Genomic DNA, 19,727 nt, shown 5'->3' on the forward strand with positions numbered 1-19,727 from the left:
CCTTCCCTTTTTATTAAATTTTTTTTGGCCTCTCCACTTAAACGCTTGCCGATTCACCCCTGTAATTTTTATTCCAAAGTTATTAATGTCTGCGCTGCAGAGGGGGGAAGATTAGCGGCAGAGAGGTGAAGAGGAGGCTTTAAAGCTGCGTGTTTCTAGGTTTATTATCATCAGAAACACTCGAACAGCTGATTCTGAGCAGAGCTGTGCTGATGAACACAATGTGATGTGAAGCGGGATGAAATGAAATGTACAAACACCACAGATTAAAAACTGCAGCATGGTCCATCCTCCGCATGAAATGTTTCTAAAGCTCCGAATCTTCAACCTGCAGGAACCTGAAACTTGCTTCAGACATGTGGTCGTGAAGATGATTATTAGGTGGTGACGCAGAGAAAGGAATAGAAATGCTCTTTGTGAATGCCCTGAGACTGCTGTCCTCTTGTCTCTGGTCTCTGTAGATCATTGTGTCTCCTGTGTCTGCTGTCTTCTTGTCTCAGTGTCTCTTGTCTCTTGTCACAATGAGCCCAAAGTGACGCCTTCACCATGTTTGTTTGGTCCAAAGCTCCACATGATGACAAACACATTCAGATCACTGAGATCATTTAGGAAAAAAGCAGCCAATCAAACATCTGAGAGGATCAAACATAAAGTGATTCCACAGCAAAGATCAATGAAGCCATCATCACAAGAGTTTTTTCAATTTTCTGTCAATCCATAACCTTCATCGGCAGGTCTGCAGTGAGCATCAGCGCTAACATTAGCACTACTTGCATTACTAGCGCTAACAACATTCCTGCTTCTGAGTGGAGGCTAGTTAGCCTAGCTTGCTAGCTTTTGCTTGAGTGGAATCCAAATATAAAAGCGCAGTTGGTCCTCCTGAATGTTGAATGTTGCAGCTTGTGGCCTTTTATCCAGGAGAGAGTCCAGTCAGCTGCTGTCATGAGGAGGAGGAGGAGGAGGAGGAGGAGGAGGAGGAGGAGGAGGAGGAGGAGGAGGAGGAGCCGCCCAGAAACATGAAGCTCAGCCAGCGTCCATTAATTCACTGTGTCCAAAAACAGTTTCATCCTCTTCAGTTAACTGGAAAAATAAGCACAATCGCTGCAGTTTCATGGCAGTTTCTATTTCTTTACAAGTTTGGGTTTCTGACAGTCGCACCTCTGCGGCGGCTGCAGCATGAATGACTCTGTGGCACAAAGTTCAGGTGGTCTCCAGCGGTCGTCTCATGGAACAACTCGTCTCCATGTCTCTGAGACTCTGACGTTTCTGTCCTCGGGGGAGTTTAAAGTTCAGACACAGTTCAGCAGCAGAAAACTGCGACTTCTTCAACAGTCACATCTGGATTAAGGATTTCAGCGTTTGTTACTTCAGGGTTTCTTCGCTGCGGGTTAATTAAAGGGTTATCCTGCGCCTGTTCGCAGATAAGAGTCGGACTCTTCATTACCAGCTGACTCCGTCCGAGTGGCAATCAAATGGAGAGCAGTAATCATCGCCTTCCCATCAGAGCTGCTGCTTCTGGAGACAATTTACCCGCTGCAGTGCAGTCTGGGAAAATGGCAGCCCTTCTCCTCAATGACACATGTGATTAACGGAGAATGTCTCTCGATTGACACGTCTGTTTTTTCTGCCTCTTTCCCGTCGGCCGGCATTAACGTTAGCGCTGCCACTTTTGGCTGACAAGTCGTCCCTCCTCTGCTGCTGTTCTTTCACTGACAGCTCGGGGAATTATAACTCCTGTGCACATAATGACTGTAACCTTTTCTATACGCCGCACACGCGGTACACACTGAGATATTATAAAGCTCTCACTGAAATGTAGATCTATTTTTACCTGCCTTTCTTTCACCTGTAGTGCTCCACAATAACCAGCCGCTTTCACACTTAGCAGAAAGGGAGGCGAGCGATGGAGCGATTAAACGGCGGATCAATGGAAAGAGGCGAGCGGACGTGGAAAATGACGACAAATTAAGTTTGTGGCAGGAGGACAAAGTAGAGGAAGTGTCCATGCAGCGATGTGAGCAATCAGGCTCTGCATTGTCTTCTCCAGCACTCATAATCAAACCTGTTGTGTGCGGCACAAACACCTTCAGCATGAAAATCTGCACTTGTTCTGCGCAGCTTCACACGATTCCCAGCTCAGTTCAGGACGAGCTGAACAAAAGGCAGGTTTCCATCCAAATGTAGTTCTCACGTTTCCATAAAATTGGCCAACGAAATGCTGATTAGTGCATGTGAGCAGGAGCTGATTGGTGGAGTTGATTCTTCAGTCGGAGTCATGAAAACGTTGTAGAAGAAGAGGACACAGTGAGCTTGTATGCATCCATGAGTCGTCACCGTCCTTTTCCTCCGTCTATGAGCGTCTCCTCCACTTCTACGTGTTGCATTATGAGACAGCAACATCCACAATAACACGCTCAAAGAGCTTTCTGCTGTCACTGAGCACAGCTGGTCTGTCTCTGCAGGACGAGCAGGAAGCTGCGTCTCAAAAGGACGGTTTCTTTGTCTCCAATGAATGGAAATGAGCAGGTGGACAGACGGACAGAAATATGCTTTGCCGTTATTGTGATTCACAGTATTTCTGCCGTTAACTGACTATTTCACCAGCAGTGATAAAGTTCAGCAGCTGTCTGCTGTTCTCATCAAACACGAATAATTCAGAGCCTCAGTGGACATGGACGACGTGTGTGTGCGTTTTCATCCAAAGGTCGGCAGGCAAGAGAAAGTGTGTGTTCTTTCCTGGGTTTCTATGCTGCATGCATGTGTGCTGGAGGTTTATGCTTTGTGTGTGTGTGTGTGTGTGTGTGTGTGTGTGTGTGTGTGTGTGTGTGTGTGTGTGTGTGTGTGTGCGTGCGTGCGTGCGTGCGTGTGCATGAGAGAATCAACTGGTCCTCACTGTCAGACAGACCTTCAAAGAGCTGTTTGAGGGTTCAGACTTGGTTTGGGTTGGTGGTTCAGGTTCAGGGCTGCAGGGAAGACATTTTGTCAGTGATTGTCCTCACAAGGATAGAAGTACAAGTGTGTGTGTGTGTCCACCCTCCGTGCCTCCTCTAATTAGCGCTGGCTGTAAATATTTAATGTCCGACAGCGGCGCAGTGGAGGATGCTAACACGGCGCGATCGTGGCGTCGCTCCGCCAGCCGGACCTCCGCTCGTTTCCGCCTCGCAGCGTTTGTGACTCTCGCTTCCTTCGTGTGTTTTTAATTCCTCCGATTTAACAAAGTTTAACGACTGCAAACTGTTTGGGAGCAGAGAAAATTCAATCTAAATCTTGTGGAGGTGTCAGCTAGTGTGATTGAAGAAGAGTTATGAGACATCTGAGATTCTTCTCCTGTCAGCCGCCACACTTTCATTAATTCATCTTCATCAAACGTGACTGAAGTTAATCACCTGGAGTTCATCGCTCGACACGTTTGCACCACAGAAGCAGCCGATTCTTCACTTCTCATCCTTCATTGTTAAAGAAACTCATCTTCCTGCGACTCCACTCACCTGCTGCACTTCCACAACGACCCTCATTAGTTTGAAATTTCGTGCTGCTTGTCAGTTAGTCCGTCGACACGTCAGTCCGTCGCCTCCTCGGCTTGATTCTGGGAAGACTTTCTTCTCTTTCTCGTTGCTCTGAGCAGGCTGTGATTTGCTGTCGCTGCCTCTGTGTGCAGAAATGACACCGTCCACGCCGCCATCGCTCTTCATTTGCTGTTTTCTTTCTCCTCCATGTATCCGCTGCTTCCTCATGGCTCATCCATCCATCTTAATACCCCTCCTTCAGCAGAGTTAACTAGACGGGGGAGGCAATCAGAGAGGAGGGAGAGGAGGAAGCTGATTGTTGTTGTGATCCAGCAGGAGGTTTAAAGCCACACTGGGCTTCATCTCCGTCTTATTATCCTACGTTTACTTTATACGTCCAACACTGACGCTTAACGACCTCTGCGACCTCTCACTGTGCAGCTAATGACTTAACTCGAGCAGCTGTTGTATCCACCATCTTTGTAGTTTTGTCAGAGAGAAACTCTGAAACAAACAGGCTTCTGTGCAAACATGCAGTGCAGCTTATTCACATGGTGTCATTCAAACAAAGATCGTCTCATACACCACCAGGAAGAGTCTGAGTCACGGCTGCGTTTGCTCGCCATCCAGAAAGCCCTGCACGTCCCTCGGAGCGGCCGGCAGTCACATCCGCACCGTGAGTGTCGAGGATGTGTTGCCACGGAAACAAAGCAGTGCGGGAGGAGGGGGGGGATCAGAGGACCACAGCTTCCTGACAGCAGGACGGAGGCTGGGATGCACTGTCACGCTAACGGTTCCCCGCGTGTCCAAGTCTTCAAAGTTCAGGCCGTTAGCTCGGGGTTAAACACAGAGAGACGTCTTCCTCGCACAGCTTCAAGCGTTAACATGAGCAGACGGAGGAAGAGGAAGAAGAAGAAGAGGCGAGCCGAGAGCCAGGTCAGATGAACGGAGAGAGAATAAAGAGGGAAACCAACGGGCTCGTAGACAGACGAGCGGTGACAGAGAGCGACAGTGACAGACAGGAAGGAAAGGTTTTGGCCGTTCGGCTTCCTGCCGGCGTCCAACACCTCGCAGAGAGACGAGGAAGATCCTGTCAGCGGCGGGGGAGGGGGTCATGTTTTAATTTTAGCACCGGCCTGATTAGCTTGCCTCGCTGACCTTTTTTACCACTCCGAGTCACGTCCCTTTGACAGGCCGGCCGAGGTCAGGCGGGCCGGAGGCCGAGCGAAGGCGAACTGTCAATCACTTCATCATATGTGGGTTAAAAAAGGCTGCAGGGGAGAGGCAGAGGAAGGAGGCGGGAGGGAAGATGATGCGTGCTGATGCGCTGTCTTGTTTAACCTTACATTAATTCAATATTTATTTAGGGATTTATAAATGCTTAATAGACAGTAAATCAATATTTATGAGGCGGCTAATGAATCTGCCAGGACGCCGTCAGCATTTAAATGCTACAGCGAGTCCGGAATGAGACGGACCACCACATGCTGCAGCGAAGACACGTCTCAGACGCCGGCCACGTGTCCGAGTGCAGGTCCAGACCAGCCTCTGGAGGATCCCAAAGTGGTCCCAGGCCATGTGGAGTATCCCCCCCAGTCTGAGCCGACCTGAAAGGCCTCTTGGTGAGCCACCAGGAGGCATCCCTGCCTCCTCAGCCCGTCTGATCTGGTTCTTTCCAGCATGAAGGATCAGCGGTTCTGTTCTGATCTCCCTCCAGATCTTTGGGCTCTGCCGGTCTCAGGGATGTTTAAAAATGGCCGCGTGCTCATTAAGCTGTGCAGACAGCGTGCAGACTTTAAGCCATTTTTTAGCCTTAAGATGAAGTTTTAAGACAGAATAATGACATGACACGAGGACGACGAGACGGAGGCGATGCTTTGCTGAGTTTGCGCCCGGTCAGCTGGCCTTCGGGCTGCGGCGGGTCGTGACCTCATGCGTTAACGGGATGAAGGATGATGATGGAGGTCTGGCAGAAATGTGCTCAGCTTGAGATGTTCAGTGATGTGATTTTCCACACGGCTGCAGTGAACAGTGGCGAGCTTGTATCAGTATTATTGGAGAAATACTTTACATGTCGCAGTGAACGAGCTGCCAGGACAGAAGCAGGACTTCAGCTGTCTCTGCTCCTCAAACTGTAATTGTTTTGACCTTTGTCTCATTTAAGTCGAACTTCTTTTTAAGGCAGAACTTCTCACTTTGGAGGCAGATTATTCAGCCGTGTTAAACTCTGTCATCCAAATCACGTTTTCAGACCAAGAAGCTGCTCGATGCGAAAGCCAGAACCGCTCTGACAACACAGAATCTTTAATCATCAATCTGCTTTGTGCCGAGTTTCAGTCTGAGACAAATAAAAGCAGCTTGGTGTTTCATCCAGTCACCAGCGAGCGTCTTGGCAGTCAGACCGTCTGGACTCCTGCAGGAGAATAAAAGCCTGGTCGGTCGTATTGATGGCAGCGAAGCACATGTTCTCTGCATTTCTATCAGAGCGTGTTTGCTGTGGTGCAGCGGCATCACAGAATCGTTTTCTGCTTCATGAGAATCACTTTAGTGCACAGTTAAAGCAGACCAACTGAGGCGGACCGGTGTCAAATGAGCCCAGGAGTCAGAGTGTGTGTGTGCGTGTGTGTGTGTGTGTGTGTGTGTGTGTGTGTGTGTGTGCGTGTGTGTGTGTGTGTGTGTGTGTGTGCGTGCGTGCGTGCGTGCGTGCGTGCGTGTGTGTGTGTGTGCGCGCGCTGATGGACGTGAATGAACTGAAACAGCCAGACTCTGAAACCCAAAGCCCGCCTTCAGTTTGTCCGTGGATGGCGTTTACATGGAGGCTGCAAAGAGCTGCAGCGGTTCATCAGTCAAACGTTTAAGATGCAATGCGTCATGTGATTAACTCCATTTTCATTCAAGCTATGGAATAACAATTAGCTCCAGTTATAAAATGCTCATTAGCATTTCATTCTACATTTACATGTAATTGCAAAATCCTATAATTAGATTACAAAACTAAACGTGCGGTTTTATGCTCCGTTTAAAGGGATGAAAGCTGGTTTTACCCTCCAGTGTTTCACCTTCAGTGGTGACGCTGCGGTCGGCGGCGATGCTGCTGCAGTGAGGTGTGTTCTGACGTGGCGCCATGGCTGGTTTGTTTCACATCGCTGTTGAAAACAAGCTTCATGATGTTCTGTGGAAAGATGAACGTTTTGGTTTAGAGTGACAGCTTTAAGGTTCGGGAGCCTTCGTATTGCAGTAATCACCACGTGGTTGGTTGAGTGTAGCGGGAAACGCTCACATTTTAGCGCCTGAGCTAACAGGAAGAAGAACTCGTCTGCCCGCCCGGGCGCCATCTCCTCCTCCAGACGCTCCTCCTGAGGTGTGCTCCTCCTCTCTGTTGGTGTTAGCCTGCAGAGGAGCTGATGTCACGGAGGAGACTGAACCTCGGACCTTTGTAGGTGTGAACCGTCTCACGGGAGACGGACCCGGTGTTCATCACTCTGCTCTTCGTCTTCTCATCCTCCTCTTCACTCTGAGTCCGTCTGTGCTGTGTTTTTCTTTGTTTCTGTTTCCTCTCTAATCTTTCTTTTTCATTCCTTCTGTCCTCAGCCAACCTCCGTCTCTGCTGCAGAGGTGGAAACTTACCAAACACACTCACCCCAGTCCAGACACAGAGCGGCCTGATAACCACTGACACATCGTCTCATTCTCGTGGTGCGTTCATGGTCCCTGATTTCTTTGTCCTAATCAATCGATTGATCATTCTCATTTGACACATCGTGACTGCAGGTGACGTTCATCGTGTTGATTGAAGATGATGAGTCTCAGGAAGATGATGTCATCTTCTTAATCCTGCTCACAGAGCTCTGATTGGTCGGTTGTTTCTCCAGCTGTCTGTGAGCAGATGATCACATGATCTGTGCTCTCTGACAAAGCGTTTACCACGTTGATTTATTCAAAGAGTCTTTGAATATTTCACGACAATCCGTCCCATAGTTAAAATGACATTTACTCAAAAACCACAAATGTCAACCTGACGGTGGCGCAGGAGCAAAAGTCCAAAGGGTTCGTCCTCTGTGGACCATGAGTGTTTTATCTCAGTCTTCGTCTCACCAACGCCTGAGAGAAACGTCTGTCTTTCTTCTAAATGTGCCACGAAGCTGAAAACAAACCAGGAGCTCAAAGAGGCTGAAAACCTGAAAGCTGCAGACTCACTTCTCTCACTGATTAGATTAGTTTATCAATAATATCTTAATTATTGGAGCTTTTTGTAGCAGTGTGTGTGTGCGTGTGTGCGTGTGTGCGTGTGTGTGTGTGTGTGTGTGTGTGTGTGTGTGTGTGTGTGTGTGTGTGTGTGTATATTCGTGCAGATGGAAACAGTTTGTTCTTTAAACCAAATGTCTGTTTTCTGCTTTCGTTCGTGTCTCACTCTGCAGTTATTAAAGGAAAAGGATTTGTCGAGCAGTGATGCTTCGTCCTCTTCCTCCCTCCTCGTACGCTGAGCTTCTCTCGCAGACTCGACCGTAATCGCGGCGGTTGTGGTGATTATGCGGGCTTTGTTCGCGGCTCAATCACGCTGAACTCCATTTTCACATTGTCTGTTGTTTGCGTGGAGAGGATGAAGTCGTATCTGGTCTCCGGGTCTCTTCATCCTCACCCGTCTGTATCTGCTGTGGATAAAGTGTCTCTCTGTCCCTTTGTCTCCCACTCTGCTTCTCTTCTGCTGTCTCTATTGTCTCCTTGTCCTCCCCGGCGTCTGCCTCTCTCTCTTTGCATCACTCTGGTCGTATTGTTTGCTGAAGGTCAGCCTCTGACATTGGAGCATGTGCTCTCCACAGAATGAAACCACACAGCTCAGATTTGCTTCTCTCACTCTTTTCTCTCTGAGCTCGATCGAGACAGAATTATGCAAGAGCTTAATTCCAAAGTGAAATCCATTCATGAACGGCTCTCTGCTCTGTCCCGCTGTGAAATCTGAACTCAGATAAGACGGAAACGCCGTCGCCTGGTCTTGTTCTGTGCTCTTCCTCCTGTCAACAACAGGCTGGAAGCAGCAGCGACTGTTTCTGCTCACGGGTTTGAATCACAGGCTGATTGATCGTCTTCCTCTGAGCTCCATTAAAACACATGAGTGAGCACACACACTGTAGTTTATTCTGACTCACACACACACACACACACACACACACACACACTCACACACCGTCCTGCTGCTGCTAACACTCACTGCAGTTCCTCCTGCTTGTTTGATGAAAGATAACTACTAAAGTACTCCTTTTAAAGACCTCACTGGGAACCAGTGGGCTCTGACCTCAGCACACGCTGTTGGTTTGGATCTGCACGTGAATGTGTTGATGAGAAAGCTCCAGACTAACACCAGCCTGATCCTTTTGGGTTGCCAGTAAATCAGCTGGTCTGCTGCCTTGTTGGCGTGTTGGTACGTCCCACTTAAGCATGAGAGGGGAGCTTCGCCGTCATGGTTCCGGCAATAACTACGCGATGAAGGTTCGGGATCGATGGCGGTCGTGCAGACATGACAAGTGAGCAGCGGTCTGGAGTGAAGTGTTGTCTGTAGCAACGTCACATGACTTCCTGCTGCGTCACGTGAACGCAGACGTGCTGTGAGTTGTTTCAGGGCGCTGCTGAAATGTTTGTCGTTCTTCTCGGAGGGAAGTCTCATCAGTTACAGCGGTAAATATTTCGTAACAGCTGACCTCTGGTTAAGAACGTTTCATTTGGTTTTGGAACAGCTGGTGCAGCTCAGTCCTGGTCCTGGTCCTGGTCCTGGTCCTGGTCCTGGTCCTGGTCCTGGTCCTGGTCCTGGTCCTGGTCCTGGTCCTGGTCCTGTGGTTCACTGGTTGGAGGGTAATCTCACAGCTTATTATTTGCGGTTTTGCCCGTCATGTGTGTTCTCATAACGCCGCACACACAGTGTTTGCTGAAACGTGAGCAGCGCCAGATCAGAACACAAACACTGGACTGACCAATCAGAACGATCCTTTTAGACGTAGGCTAAGGCTTTTGTTCCGCGGCGTTGGAGGATTGAAGCTCTTGTTATTACATTTTATGCTCAGATGACTGTTAGTGTAATATCTGCTCTCCAGCTAATGTGACATGAAATGAAGAAGTTTTCATTTCATTGATTTGTTCATTTTCCCCCCTCCAATAAATTCATTCTCCTCTCCTCCATTTAGTCCTCCTCTCCTCTTTGTATTCCTCCTCTCCTCTTTTTAGTCCACCTCTCCTCTTTTATTCCTCCTCTCCTCCTTTTATTCCTCCTCTCTTCTTTTAATTCCTCCTCTCCTCTTTTAATTCCTCTTCTCCTCTTTTAATTCCTCTTCTCCTCTTTTTAGTCCTCCTCTCCTCTTTTATTCCTCCTCTCCTCTTTTAATTCCTCTCCTCTTTTATTCCTCCTCTTTTTAGTCCTCTGCTCCTTTTAGTCCTCCTCTCCTCTTTTATTCCTCCTCTCCTCTCACCTTCTTCTCTTATTCACAGCTGTTTCATCCCATCCTCTCCCTCTTCTCTGGCTTACAATAAATCTGTCCACACCTCCGCACTTCCCTCCCCTCTCGCTCTCTAATTGACACTAAATTCACCTCCCCCTCCATATCTGTGCGCTCCGTCCTCTTCCTCTCGCTCCTCTTCCTCCTCCATAACTGCTGACGGTGGAGTTTGTTGTTTTCCCTGCTGGCTCTCCTCTGGAGCTTTCAGCCCAGCGGTTGGACTCCCCCGGGTGCAGAGGAGACCCAGGGGTCAGCCTGTCACCTTCACACTGCTGCAGCTGTCCTCCACCCATGCATTCATCTGTCTCCTCTTCATCCCTCCCTCCTCATCCCTGTGCTGCACTGCTCCTCCTTCAGTCTTCATGCTGTGTCATCTGGGAAAAGAACAAAAACAGGATTATGAATTTTAAGAAGTAAACAGGGTTGTGGTGACACATTACAGTAATAAATTACTTTTTGCGACACTGATTTCAGTTGACCACGACCGCCATCTTTATGACACCTAACCAGTAGTTTTCACACTCAGACCTGAACCACAGTGTCAGATTAAACACCTCACGTCCTCTCTGAGTCTCCTCTCCGTCCTTCATTCATCGACCGTCCATCATCTCCACCCTGGCTTCCTGTTCTCTGGAACATGTTTCTCCGTCACGCTGCGCTCCTGCTTCTACTGGAATTACCTGACAGTCTTTCAGACCTTTTATGGACATCCACTTCCTGTCACATAATTCACACAACCTGGGCTCCATTTCTGTATTAACATGTGTGAGCTTCTCTGACCTCTGAGGACCCTGACAAGGTCATGGTGCACGGGGACACTTCAGATGCAGGTTTTTCAGAGTCCAGGTCCCGCTGGTGTTGCTCTGTGGAAGCTCAGTTCAGAATGTCAGCAGGTTTATCAGGTTTATTCCACTTGACATTTTGAGTGAGTGTTTTCAGTAACTCCTCAGTGTGTTTGTCTCACGGTGATGACTGCACATTATTGGACATGATGTTGGACGGGGAAAGGAGTTTTTGATGTGATGACACAGTGTACTGTACTGTGTGGATGTACAAAGAGTTATAAGTGTGAAGTCAGCGTTTCAGAGACGAGTGCCCTTGACATTAAAAGATCTCTCACCTCCTTTTAGACAAATACAAGCTCTCAAATAACAGGCAGGACGTTTATCATGAGCTTTTATCATCAGCTGAGAAAAGGCAGCCTTTGTTTGAGACAGGCCTTTAGGGCCAGAAGTGGATCAGTGTGGAGTTTTTATGGGGTTAGCATCCATCTGTCAGATTAGCCAACATGCTAACACCATAGTATAGGCCTGTGTTATATATTTTCTTTACACATGTGTTTTTGAGCCTGTATTTGTTTACGTTTTGGCAGATGCTGCAAACATTTACTGGCGCTCATTAGCTAGGCAGTTCCTGTGTGCATTGTGCTCGTGGACGTACAGACGACGCTCGATTACTTCGATGCTGAAGGAAACTGAGTGAATCTGCAGTGAGGAGGAGCTTTTTTGGACGTTTGGATGTTTGTTTTCAGTCCGTCTGGAACGAGCTCGGTGAATCTGTCACGTTCAGAGTAGCGCTAAAGAAAACACAAACTGCTGATCCTGAAGCTTTCACTATGAGATCTTCGCCTGTTCTTCACTGCTTGTTTTTCTCGTCTCCTCCGTCAATACCTCCCACTGCTCTTTCTAAATTATCTGATGAATAATGTGGCGTGAAACTCTTTAGGTTGTCGATAAACGTCTCTGCGCCGGTGACACCAAGACAGATTCCTCTGCTTTTCTTCTGCCGCGGAGCAATGAGGTTTAGATAATATTTTATTTTTCCTCCCGGGAAAAGGATGAATAACCGCCACGCGGCAGGGAGTCGAACCCTTCCTTGTTCTTCCCATCAGCGCCCATCTGTTCTTCACTTTTTTCTTATAAGTGCATCAGTGCTGCCTTTCTTCTCAGTGCTCCCTCATATATGCTGGTGCTTCCTCAGTTATCCCTCCATCTTCAGCTCCTCAGCAGCTGTACAGACATCAGTAAAACTCAGCCAGCCAGTTCTGTGTTTAGTCTTGTTTTATTCATTAGTGTGAATGAACTGGGGACATATGCAGGCATGTGAAGGTAATTTAATTTAATTACACACATTCATCTAGCTCACAGTTCAGCTCTGAATTAACGCACTGCTTCTGTTGACACTGGTGGGGAGACGTGTGGACAAGTCCTGTGCACACAGTAAGGACAGGACCTGTGCAGACTAATCGGTTAATCAGCAAAGTTTTGTGCATCCTGGAAACCCCAGAACTCTTAAACAGCTTTCTGGACAAAGAAAAGTTCTAGAAAATGTCAAAGTTGTCCCAAAAATACCTAAAAAAACAGTGACTTGTCCTGAACAGTTGTGTGAAATCACGGTCTCAATGTAGATGAATTGTAATATAGTTCAAATTAAGAATAGCCCGACCTTAAACATGTCCTTCCAGGAATATTTTGTTTCTATATCACTGAGTTTTTCAAGAGAAGGAAATGCTGCGTATGTTCGTGGACGTACAAAGCGTTGTCTCAGGTCCGATGGGGGAGACGAGCAAACAGCATTAGCAAAAGTGAACCAGGGCAAAGTGTAAAAATCTGTGTGAATATGTGAACAAACTCCCTGAAGCTAAAGCCATCTTTAGCAGGAAGGTTCACGTTTGCAGCAAACGGCCAAAAACGGTTTGGGCCAGAAAGTTCTGAGAAGCTCCTGATGTGAATCCAGAATTTTTTAGGATTTCCGAACACTCTGTGTTGTTCGGAGACGTCTTTGAACGTTTTTATCATTTTCTCTTAACTTCTGCTCTTAGTTGAATGTTAAAACTCTTCCTGTAGCAGCTTTAAAAGATTGCGCTGCCTCGGTGGAAATATGAGCTTTGAGCGCTTCAAAGAGCTCATATTGTCTTATCTGTGTGTTTCTGCTTCCTCTGAAGAACAGACCATCCTGAGGTTCCTCAGCAGCTCGCACGGTGGAGCATGCAGCTCATGTCCTGAGGCTGAGGCCTTACCGCAGGGGCCCCGTGTCAGGGGCCCCGGGTTACATGCCATCCTCTCTTAGTGGTACTAAAATACAGGCAAAAACACCCAAAAACGAAGGTCATTATGACTCATATTTAGGTTTATTGTTAGGCTGCGACCTCTAGTGGCTGTGCTAATTATGACGAAAGCAAAGGAGGAAGTCAGGTGACGTAGTATGAGGAGGGAGGAGGTTGGTGTGGGTCAAACACAGGAGAACCCCTGACCCTAAAACAATCACTTCATCGTAACTAACGTATTTATTCTAACCCGAGCCGCCATCTTTTCCTAAAGCTGACCACGTAGTTAAGGTGCTTAAACCGAACCAGCCTGAGGCGTGTTTTCCCAGTACGCCTGTCACTGGTGCTCTGAACGCTTAGACTTGTCATTTTGGACCGTCTGTCTTTTAATACATGAGGACATGTTGCATAAGAACTGTTGCTGTGTGTCCCTGAAGTTGTAAGCGGAGACATAAAATGTGATATGAATGAAATGAAACACATCCAGATGAACTCTAACAAGTCTTTGAACTGTTGCAGGATCCCATTAAAAAACAGAAACAAATGTTCCTTCGCTGCGTGAAATCCATTTTCTTCACTCTGTCACTCTTGTTCTGCGCCATGCTCCTTCCTGTCGCTGCCTGTACCGCAGGGCGCCGCTTTTTTATGTCGTTTCATTTTGTCTGGAGCAGGGCGGCGGTACGAGCAGGAATCGAACCTTCCCCCTCTTCCCTCCTGCTGTTTTCAGAGGCAGAAATGTGTCGTGTGTCAGCGGCTAAATGAGGGGATTACCATGTCATTATAGTGGTTTGAGTCAGCAACACTCGCTGCTTCTTGATGCCGCCACTGCAAAACAAAATCTCCTTATCCCCTGAAGGGAGGGAAGGCTAATATCCTACATTTTGGTGAGCATTAAGGGCCATTACCAGACAGACAAAGTGCTTTATCCAGAGCGCTCCTCTTTGTGTGGTTGGAGCTTTTTTTACTCTTTAATTGCATCTGAAAAGAGGCGGGACAGATATCATCCTTCACATCAGAGAAGCTCACAGCCAGCTCTGACGTTTCCACCTCTCGCTGAATGAGGTGGTGAGCAGGTCAGGCCTGAAGTCAAATTTACGATATAACCTTTAAAGCGCCGCTGTGATGGTGGAGCTGCAGGCGGAGAGGAGGCATGGTTTGGGTTTTGAAGATTAAAAGGCGTGTTGTCTAACCTTCTGTGATGAGAAATGCATTCATGTTGACCGAAGCAGCTTCAGTTGAGTTTGAAATGCTGGAGATGCTTTTGTCCTGCAGAGCTAAATCTCTAAAGCTGTTCTTCTTCAGGGATTTCTGTCGGCTGCGAGCGGTGAGAGCCAAAGCACAAAGTGTGTGATGTTATGTAATGCATTGCACCGTCAGGCTGCTGGATGGATGAATCAACACTGATGTTTCAGGTTTATGTCAGGCTTTTTATTACTTCACCATTTTACCACCTTCCCCTGAACCCTGCAGTGGTTTACTGCTGCTTCCACTGTCACTGCTCACGTTTTGTTAACTGACATCAAATCATCAGACGGTCTGTTGTCTTTGGTGAAGCTTTATGATGTGCTCTTGTATGTTTGTTTGTGTGTGGTCGACCGTTAGCTGAGCTCGTCCTGTTAAAGCTTCTCATTCTCGTGTTGCAGATGCAGTTTGCAGTGATGTTTTAGCGACTGTAGCTAGCTAGCTGCGTAAGCTAAAATCTGCTCCGTGACTCAGCTCTAGATGCTTTCTCAGGCTGACTTTTGAATGTTTCCATCCGACTCTCACAGAGCAGGTGAATATACACTTCATGGTGACATGCGTGATGTCATGCTAACAGGCTGAGGCTAAAGCTAACAGGCATAGAAAAGGTCAGCATCACTTGCTGATGGAAAATAAACAGCACCGTTCTCGTCCTGATGTCGTTATTCTGTTGAGGAAAATGTAAGCTCGTTCAACATAAACCTGTTGACTTGACAGCTCGTTTGTGAAATTCCCTCCTGGTTCCCGTAGACTTGATGGAGTTCTCTGATGCCGAGGTTTGAAGCCTGCAATATTACAGAAACATCAACCTCTACGTCATTATTGTCTTTCTGCACCAACAAACACCTCTCGCACATCTTCTCTTCACTCTCTTCATCATCTCCAAATATGGTCTCATATGTCCTCGGGAATGTTTGTTTGGCATACGGCCGCCGCCTCGCCGACCCTCGCCGTCGTCACTCGTAAAGCTGATGAACTGGGACTTTAAAGCCTCCTGCTCTGCTGCACTTTCTGTAAGTCGCTGCGAGTGAGTGTCGGCTAAATGCCTCCAATGTAAAATGAGATGGGACTGAAAGCAGTTAATAGAGTTGAGGTTGTGATTAGCCTCGGAGCTGCTGCAGTGAACCGCAGTGGCGGTTGGTATCAGCAGGGTCCCGCCGGCTCTGTTTGCTAGCTGACATGATAGTACTTCCTGCAGGAAAGACCCTAATTAATTGTTATCATCATTTGTTTGTTTGTGCCTGCGGCCGTTTCTGGTTTCCTGTCTCAGCTCACCATCACGTCTCTCTCTGCCCACTTTTCTGTCACTCACATTCTTCTCTTCATGCTCTTTCCTCACTGTTTTCATCTCCCCGCCCCTCTTTCAGCCTCTTTTTCAGCCTTTTCTCTTCTCTAACATCTCGCTGTCTCTGTTGCTTTCCTTTTCTTTCTTCCTCACTTTGATTCCTTCACGTTGTTTCTGGGATTGTTGGCAAACAGCAGGTCGGTTTGCACATTCGTTGTGGAGGTACGTCTGCTGAGGACTGAGTTCCTCTGAATGCTGCATGTTTCTGCAGCTCTCTGGTGGTCTATTCTTTGGCAGATTCGTCACTTTTCCCTCCGTGTGATCCACTAAAATCTGGGTTTTTGCTAATGTTCTACATGCTGCCTCCTGCTGTCCCGGAGGGGAACTCAAAGATACGGGAGATTCAGAGGAAAACACTTAAATGTGAGGACAGTGGAGGGTAAATACAGGAGGGTTAATCGTCTTCTTTGCGTCCTCCATTAGCTGTAAGACACGAGGTTGTGCATGATGGAAATTTCACCATCTGCCTGTTTCCTCCAGGAAACATCTGGTCCTGAAGCTGCGACCTGGAAGAAGTCTTTGGCTCCAGCTGATCACGTTGTTTCTGTCTTTGCCTGTTTTTGTGTGATCAGGACTTCAGCTCGCCGACAGTCAAACCTGAGCACGCATCAACACGACAGAGTCACTGTCTAATATAACTATCAGTCATCAGCTTCACGAGCAGACATCATCTCCGTCACTCATCACAGACCGTCTCCTGTCCCCTCCCCCTCCTCCTGCTCATTGGACGCTTTTATCTCCCGCCCGTCGTCCCTGCGTCCCGCTCTCTGCCACCGAGCTCGTCCCCATCGACCCGAGCCAATTTAAATTCCATTTGGGATCTCATTTAAATTCATGTGGGACGCCTCATTGGCAGGGCGGCGATAAACATTTAGCGAGGGGCGGGTTAAACAAATCAAGAGCGTGCTGCTGCCATGTTAGAGGAGCATCGTGTCCGCGCACAGGTGAAGAGAGGAAGCAGTTGCATGATGGGATTGAACAGCGGTGGATGTTTGTCAGGCTCTGCGCTCACTGTGTTGATGCTCTGAGTGATGCAAACATGTAAAACACACACACACACGCACACACACACACACAGACGCCCGCTAATGAAAAAATCTCGCTTCAGTCGCTCTAATCTACTTTGAAGATTTGGACTCGTTTCGTCACGCTCCCTCGCTCAGCCATTTTAAATCTCTCTCTCTCTGCAACATGTGATCGTCTCCTGATCTCTCGCACACTTTTGTCCTTTTCTTTCAAGCCTTTCCCTCCTCTCTCTCTCCTCTTCCTGTCTCTCATGCATCTTTCTCCCTCTCATTTCCGCATCTCGTCTCGGTCTCTCGTCTTCTCCGTCTGCCTCGTCTCTGTCTGTCTCACACTAAGCTGTCTCACAGGTTGTTCTTCATCCCCTGTGAAACACCTGGATAACAGACAAAGGACCGAATCTCTTCTTCTTTGTCCTCTTTTAGCTGACAAACAACAAGCCTGTAGACTGCAGCCAGTCAGTGTTCAGCATGGGGACGTCTGCGTCCTCTGCAGAGTCTCAGCTGGTTGAAGCTGCGATCAGCTGGACTGCTTTCTGATGAAGACCAGCTGTCCTTTACATGTTTCCCCCCAATGAAACGCAGCTTTGACTGCATTTTATCAGCCTGAAGGACGCCGCCTTGGTCTCAATAAGAAGGATAAGGTCACATGTCCGACCTGAACAGGTGCAGGAAAACTTAACAGCATGTATGAATGCTTGATTGACACCTCGGAGTCCTCAGGAGAGCTTGAACTAAGTGAAAACACCTGCGAACACCTTACTGTTACCAAACAACAACCTTCAAGCTAGCAGCCTGCTCGCTAATCTATGCTGAAAATGTCAGGTTTCCCTAGCCTGGTCGCTAATGCTACGAACAGAAACAAGCTAGCAGCTGCTAGCATCACACCTGCTGCTGCTCCTGGTTGTTGTTTCTTTAAAAGCTGATTTCTCTTCAGTGTGAGTCTTATTTTGACAGCGTGGAGTCGGTGCTAACACGTCAAATGTACCAAATGTTTCTGTAACTAAAATGACGGCGTGCTCATGAGCGGTGTTACTGTGCGGGGACAGACGTTGTGCTGCATGTTGGTTTGATGTCTGGGTGAGTTTTTACAGGCTGAGGCTGAGGTGTGGGTGAACAGATGTGGCAGAGGTTGATTCTACCTGCAGACTGAAAGCTGAATATGTGACCTGTGGGAGATTATTGTGGATGCAGCAGTCATGACTCCTCCTGTCCTGCAGGTGGCGGTACAGGCGGCCAGCAGACCATTCTCCATGAGGAGCAGTGGAAGATGCCGGCTCTGCCAGCACTGCTGCTGTCGATTTACGTCGTCGTCCTGCTGCTGACCATGGCACCGCTCTCCTTCAGCCAGGCCAACACCCTCTCTGCCGTCCGGATGGGTGAGTACCGTCACTGTGACGCCTTCGAGTCCAGTGTCCACATTTCTGCAGCACGGAGAACCTTTAGAGTTTTAAACTCCATGTTCCAAACTGAAGTATCTTTACAGTGATTGGTGAATTTATTACAGTTACTTCCTGCTTCCTGTCACATGTCAAGCCGATCCGCTGTCAGAAAATGGCCGCTGTCTCGTCTTGTAGATGCGTTTCTGTTGGACGACAGCGCTCAGTGTCGGTCTCACTGATAACCACAGTTAATTTCCTGTGACCACTTCAAAATAAAAGCCGAGTGGTCAGTTAAATGCTCTTAATGTGAAGCTGCAGCTGTAGGAGATGTTCGGTTTGTGTTCGCTGGACCTCAATACAGCTTTTCCTCAAACATCGAGACCGACAGCCAGTTGAAATACTGCGCGTGTATAAATATTGCAGTATTTTGACCGGAGGGCCTCAGTCTGTCGTTAAGCTGAGAACGGGAGGACAGCAGCATCCTGATGTTTCTGTTTACTCAGGTCTTTATCGGGTGTGGGAGGGGGCTTTTAGACGACACGAGGCCCTCAGCCATCACAGCTGCTTTTTACCCAGAATCCCTCTGTGTTTGAACTCCATTCTCCGTATTAATCGTCCTCTGTGCTGTTTGAACGTGTGTACAGATAACACTCCTCTGCATCGCCTCTATTTTTACACGCCCCTCCTCACTCGTTACTCCTCCGTCTTGTTGTTTTTGTGCCTCCTCCTGCGCTCCCTTCTCGTTTTGTTTCTCCTCTCGCCACCCACCTCTGTCTCTGTTTGCCATCTTGATTCCTTCACACTATCTGTTTGCTTTGTTTGCCGTTTCGCCAGCCCCTCGAGGCTTCCCTTTGTCTCCGCCGCTCGCTCGCCGTTTCCACTTCCTCTCCTTCGCTCCTCGTTTTGTTTCCGTCCCAGGTTGGATCATTTGTAGGCGCAGATATACTGGGCAGGAGCCGGATCAGGGAGCGCCTCCGTGACTCGCCTGCACGATCCGGCCCGAGCGCCACTCTGCGATGGCCTCTCACTTCCTGCTCCCATCACGCGCCGCAGAGGAAGATTAGCTCCAGCAAAAGCGGAGACTTAACACTGGAAGTGAAAGTTCAGCTCTCTCCTCGCAGCAGATAAGGCTTCTTCTCATGTTCATCTCTCAGCCCTGATGGCCCTCAGTTCAAATCCCCGCCGCTGCTTTTATCACGCCGGCCTCCAGCACAACCGGCGGGCACTTACTACATGCGAGCTGCCATGGCAACCAGGTCGACTGGCGATGTGTAATGGCTCACCTTTCACTCCTCCATTTATAACAGCTTTCTAATGCTCGCACACGCACACACACACACACACACTCGCGCACACACACACATGGCGCTTTTATGTCACGTGAGTGGAGTTCCAGTGAAAATAGCAGAAGTCACAGTTCACCCTCGCAGATGACATCATGGAGATGAAAGAGTGAATTCAGCACGATTGATTTATGAAGAGAAAAATATGATTCGTCTTTAAAGAGTTCAATTTAACGAATTTCACCTCAAGTTTAAAGGAAACGGCTGCTTTTATTCTGTGGTTTTATGTCAGCAAATCGTCACCATGCAGAGTCAAACCAGCGACGCGTTCGTCCGTCTCTGAACTTCCTGTCTGTGGCTGTCAGCTCCAAGCGCATTGGTTCCCACTGAACCCTTAAATCTGTTTTTCTCAACGT

At 48.1% G+C, this 19,727-nt stretch overlaps 2 protein-coding genes across 3 annotated transcripts in view; both read left to right on the forward strand.

The window, feature by feature from the left end:
* Window positions 1–19,727, forward strand: part of LOC139346064 (oocyte zinc finger protein XlCOF6-like) — a 341,081-nt gene that overhangs the window by 223,668 nt on the left and 97,686 nt on the right. The window lies entirely within an intron of this gene.
* The window catches only part of LOC139345713 (glutamate receptor ionotropic, kainate 5-like), a 120,881-nt gene that overhangs the window by 60,473 nt on the left and 40,681 nt on the right, over window positions 1–19,727 (forward strand). For both annotated transcript variants that reach the window (XM_070984506.1, XM_070984508.1), the window contains exon 2: window positions 17,867–18,025. In XM_070984506.1, coding sequence (XP_070840607.1) covers window positions 17,917–18,025 — 109 coding nt within the window. In that variant the 5' untranslated portion in view covers window positions 17,867–17,916. The remainder of the gene's footprint in view (window positions 1–17,866; window positions 18,026–19,727) is intronic.

Source organism: Chaetodon trifascialis, chromosome 17, assembly GCF_039877785.1.
Source record: "Chaetodon trifascialis isolate fChaTrf1 chromosome 17, fChaTrf1.hap1, whole genome shotgun sequence".
Classification (NCBI taxonomy): Eukaryota; Metazoa; Chordata; class Actinopteri; order Chaetodontiformes; family Chaetodontidae; genus Chaetodon; species Chaetodon trifascialis.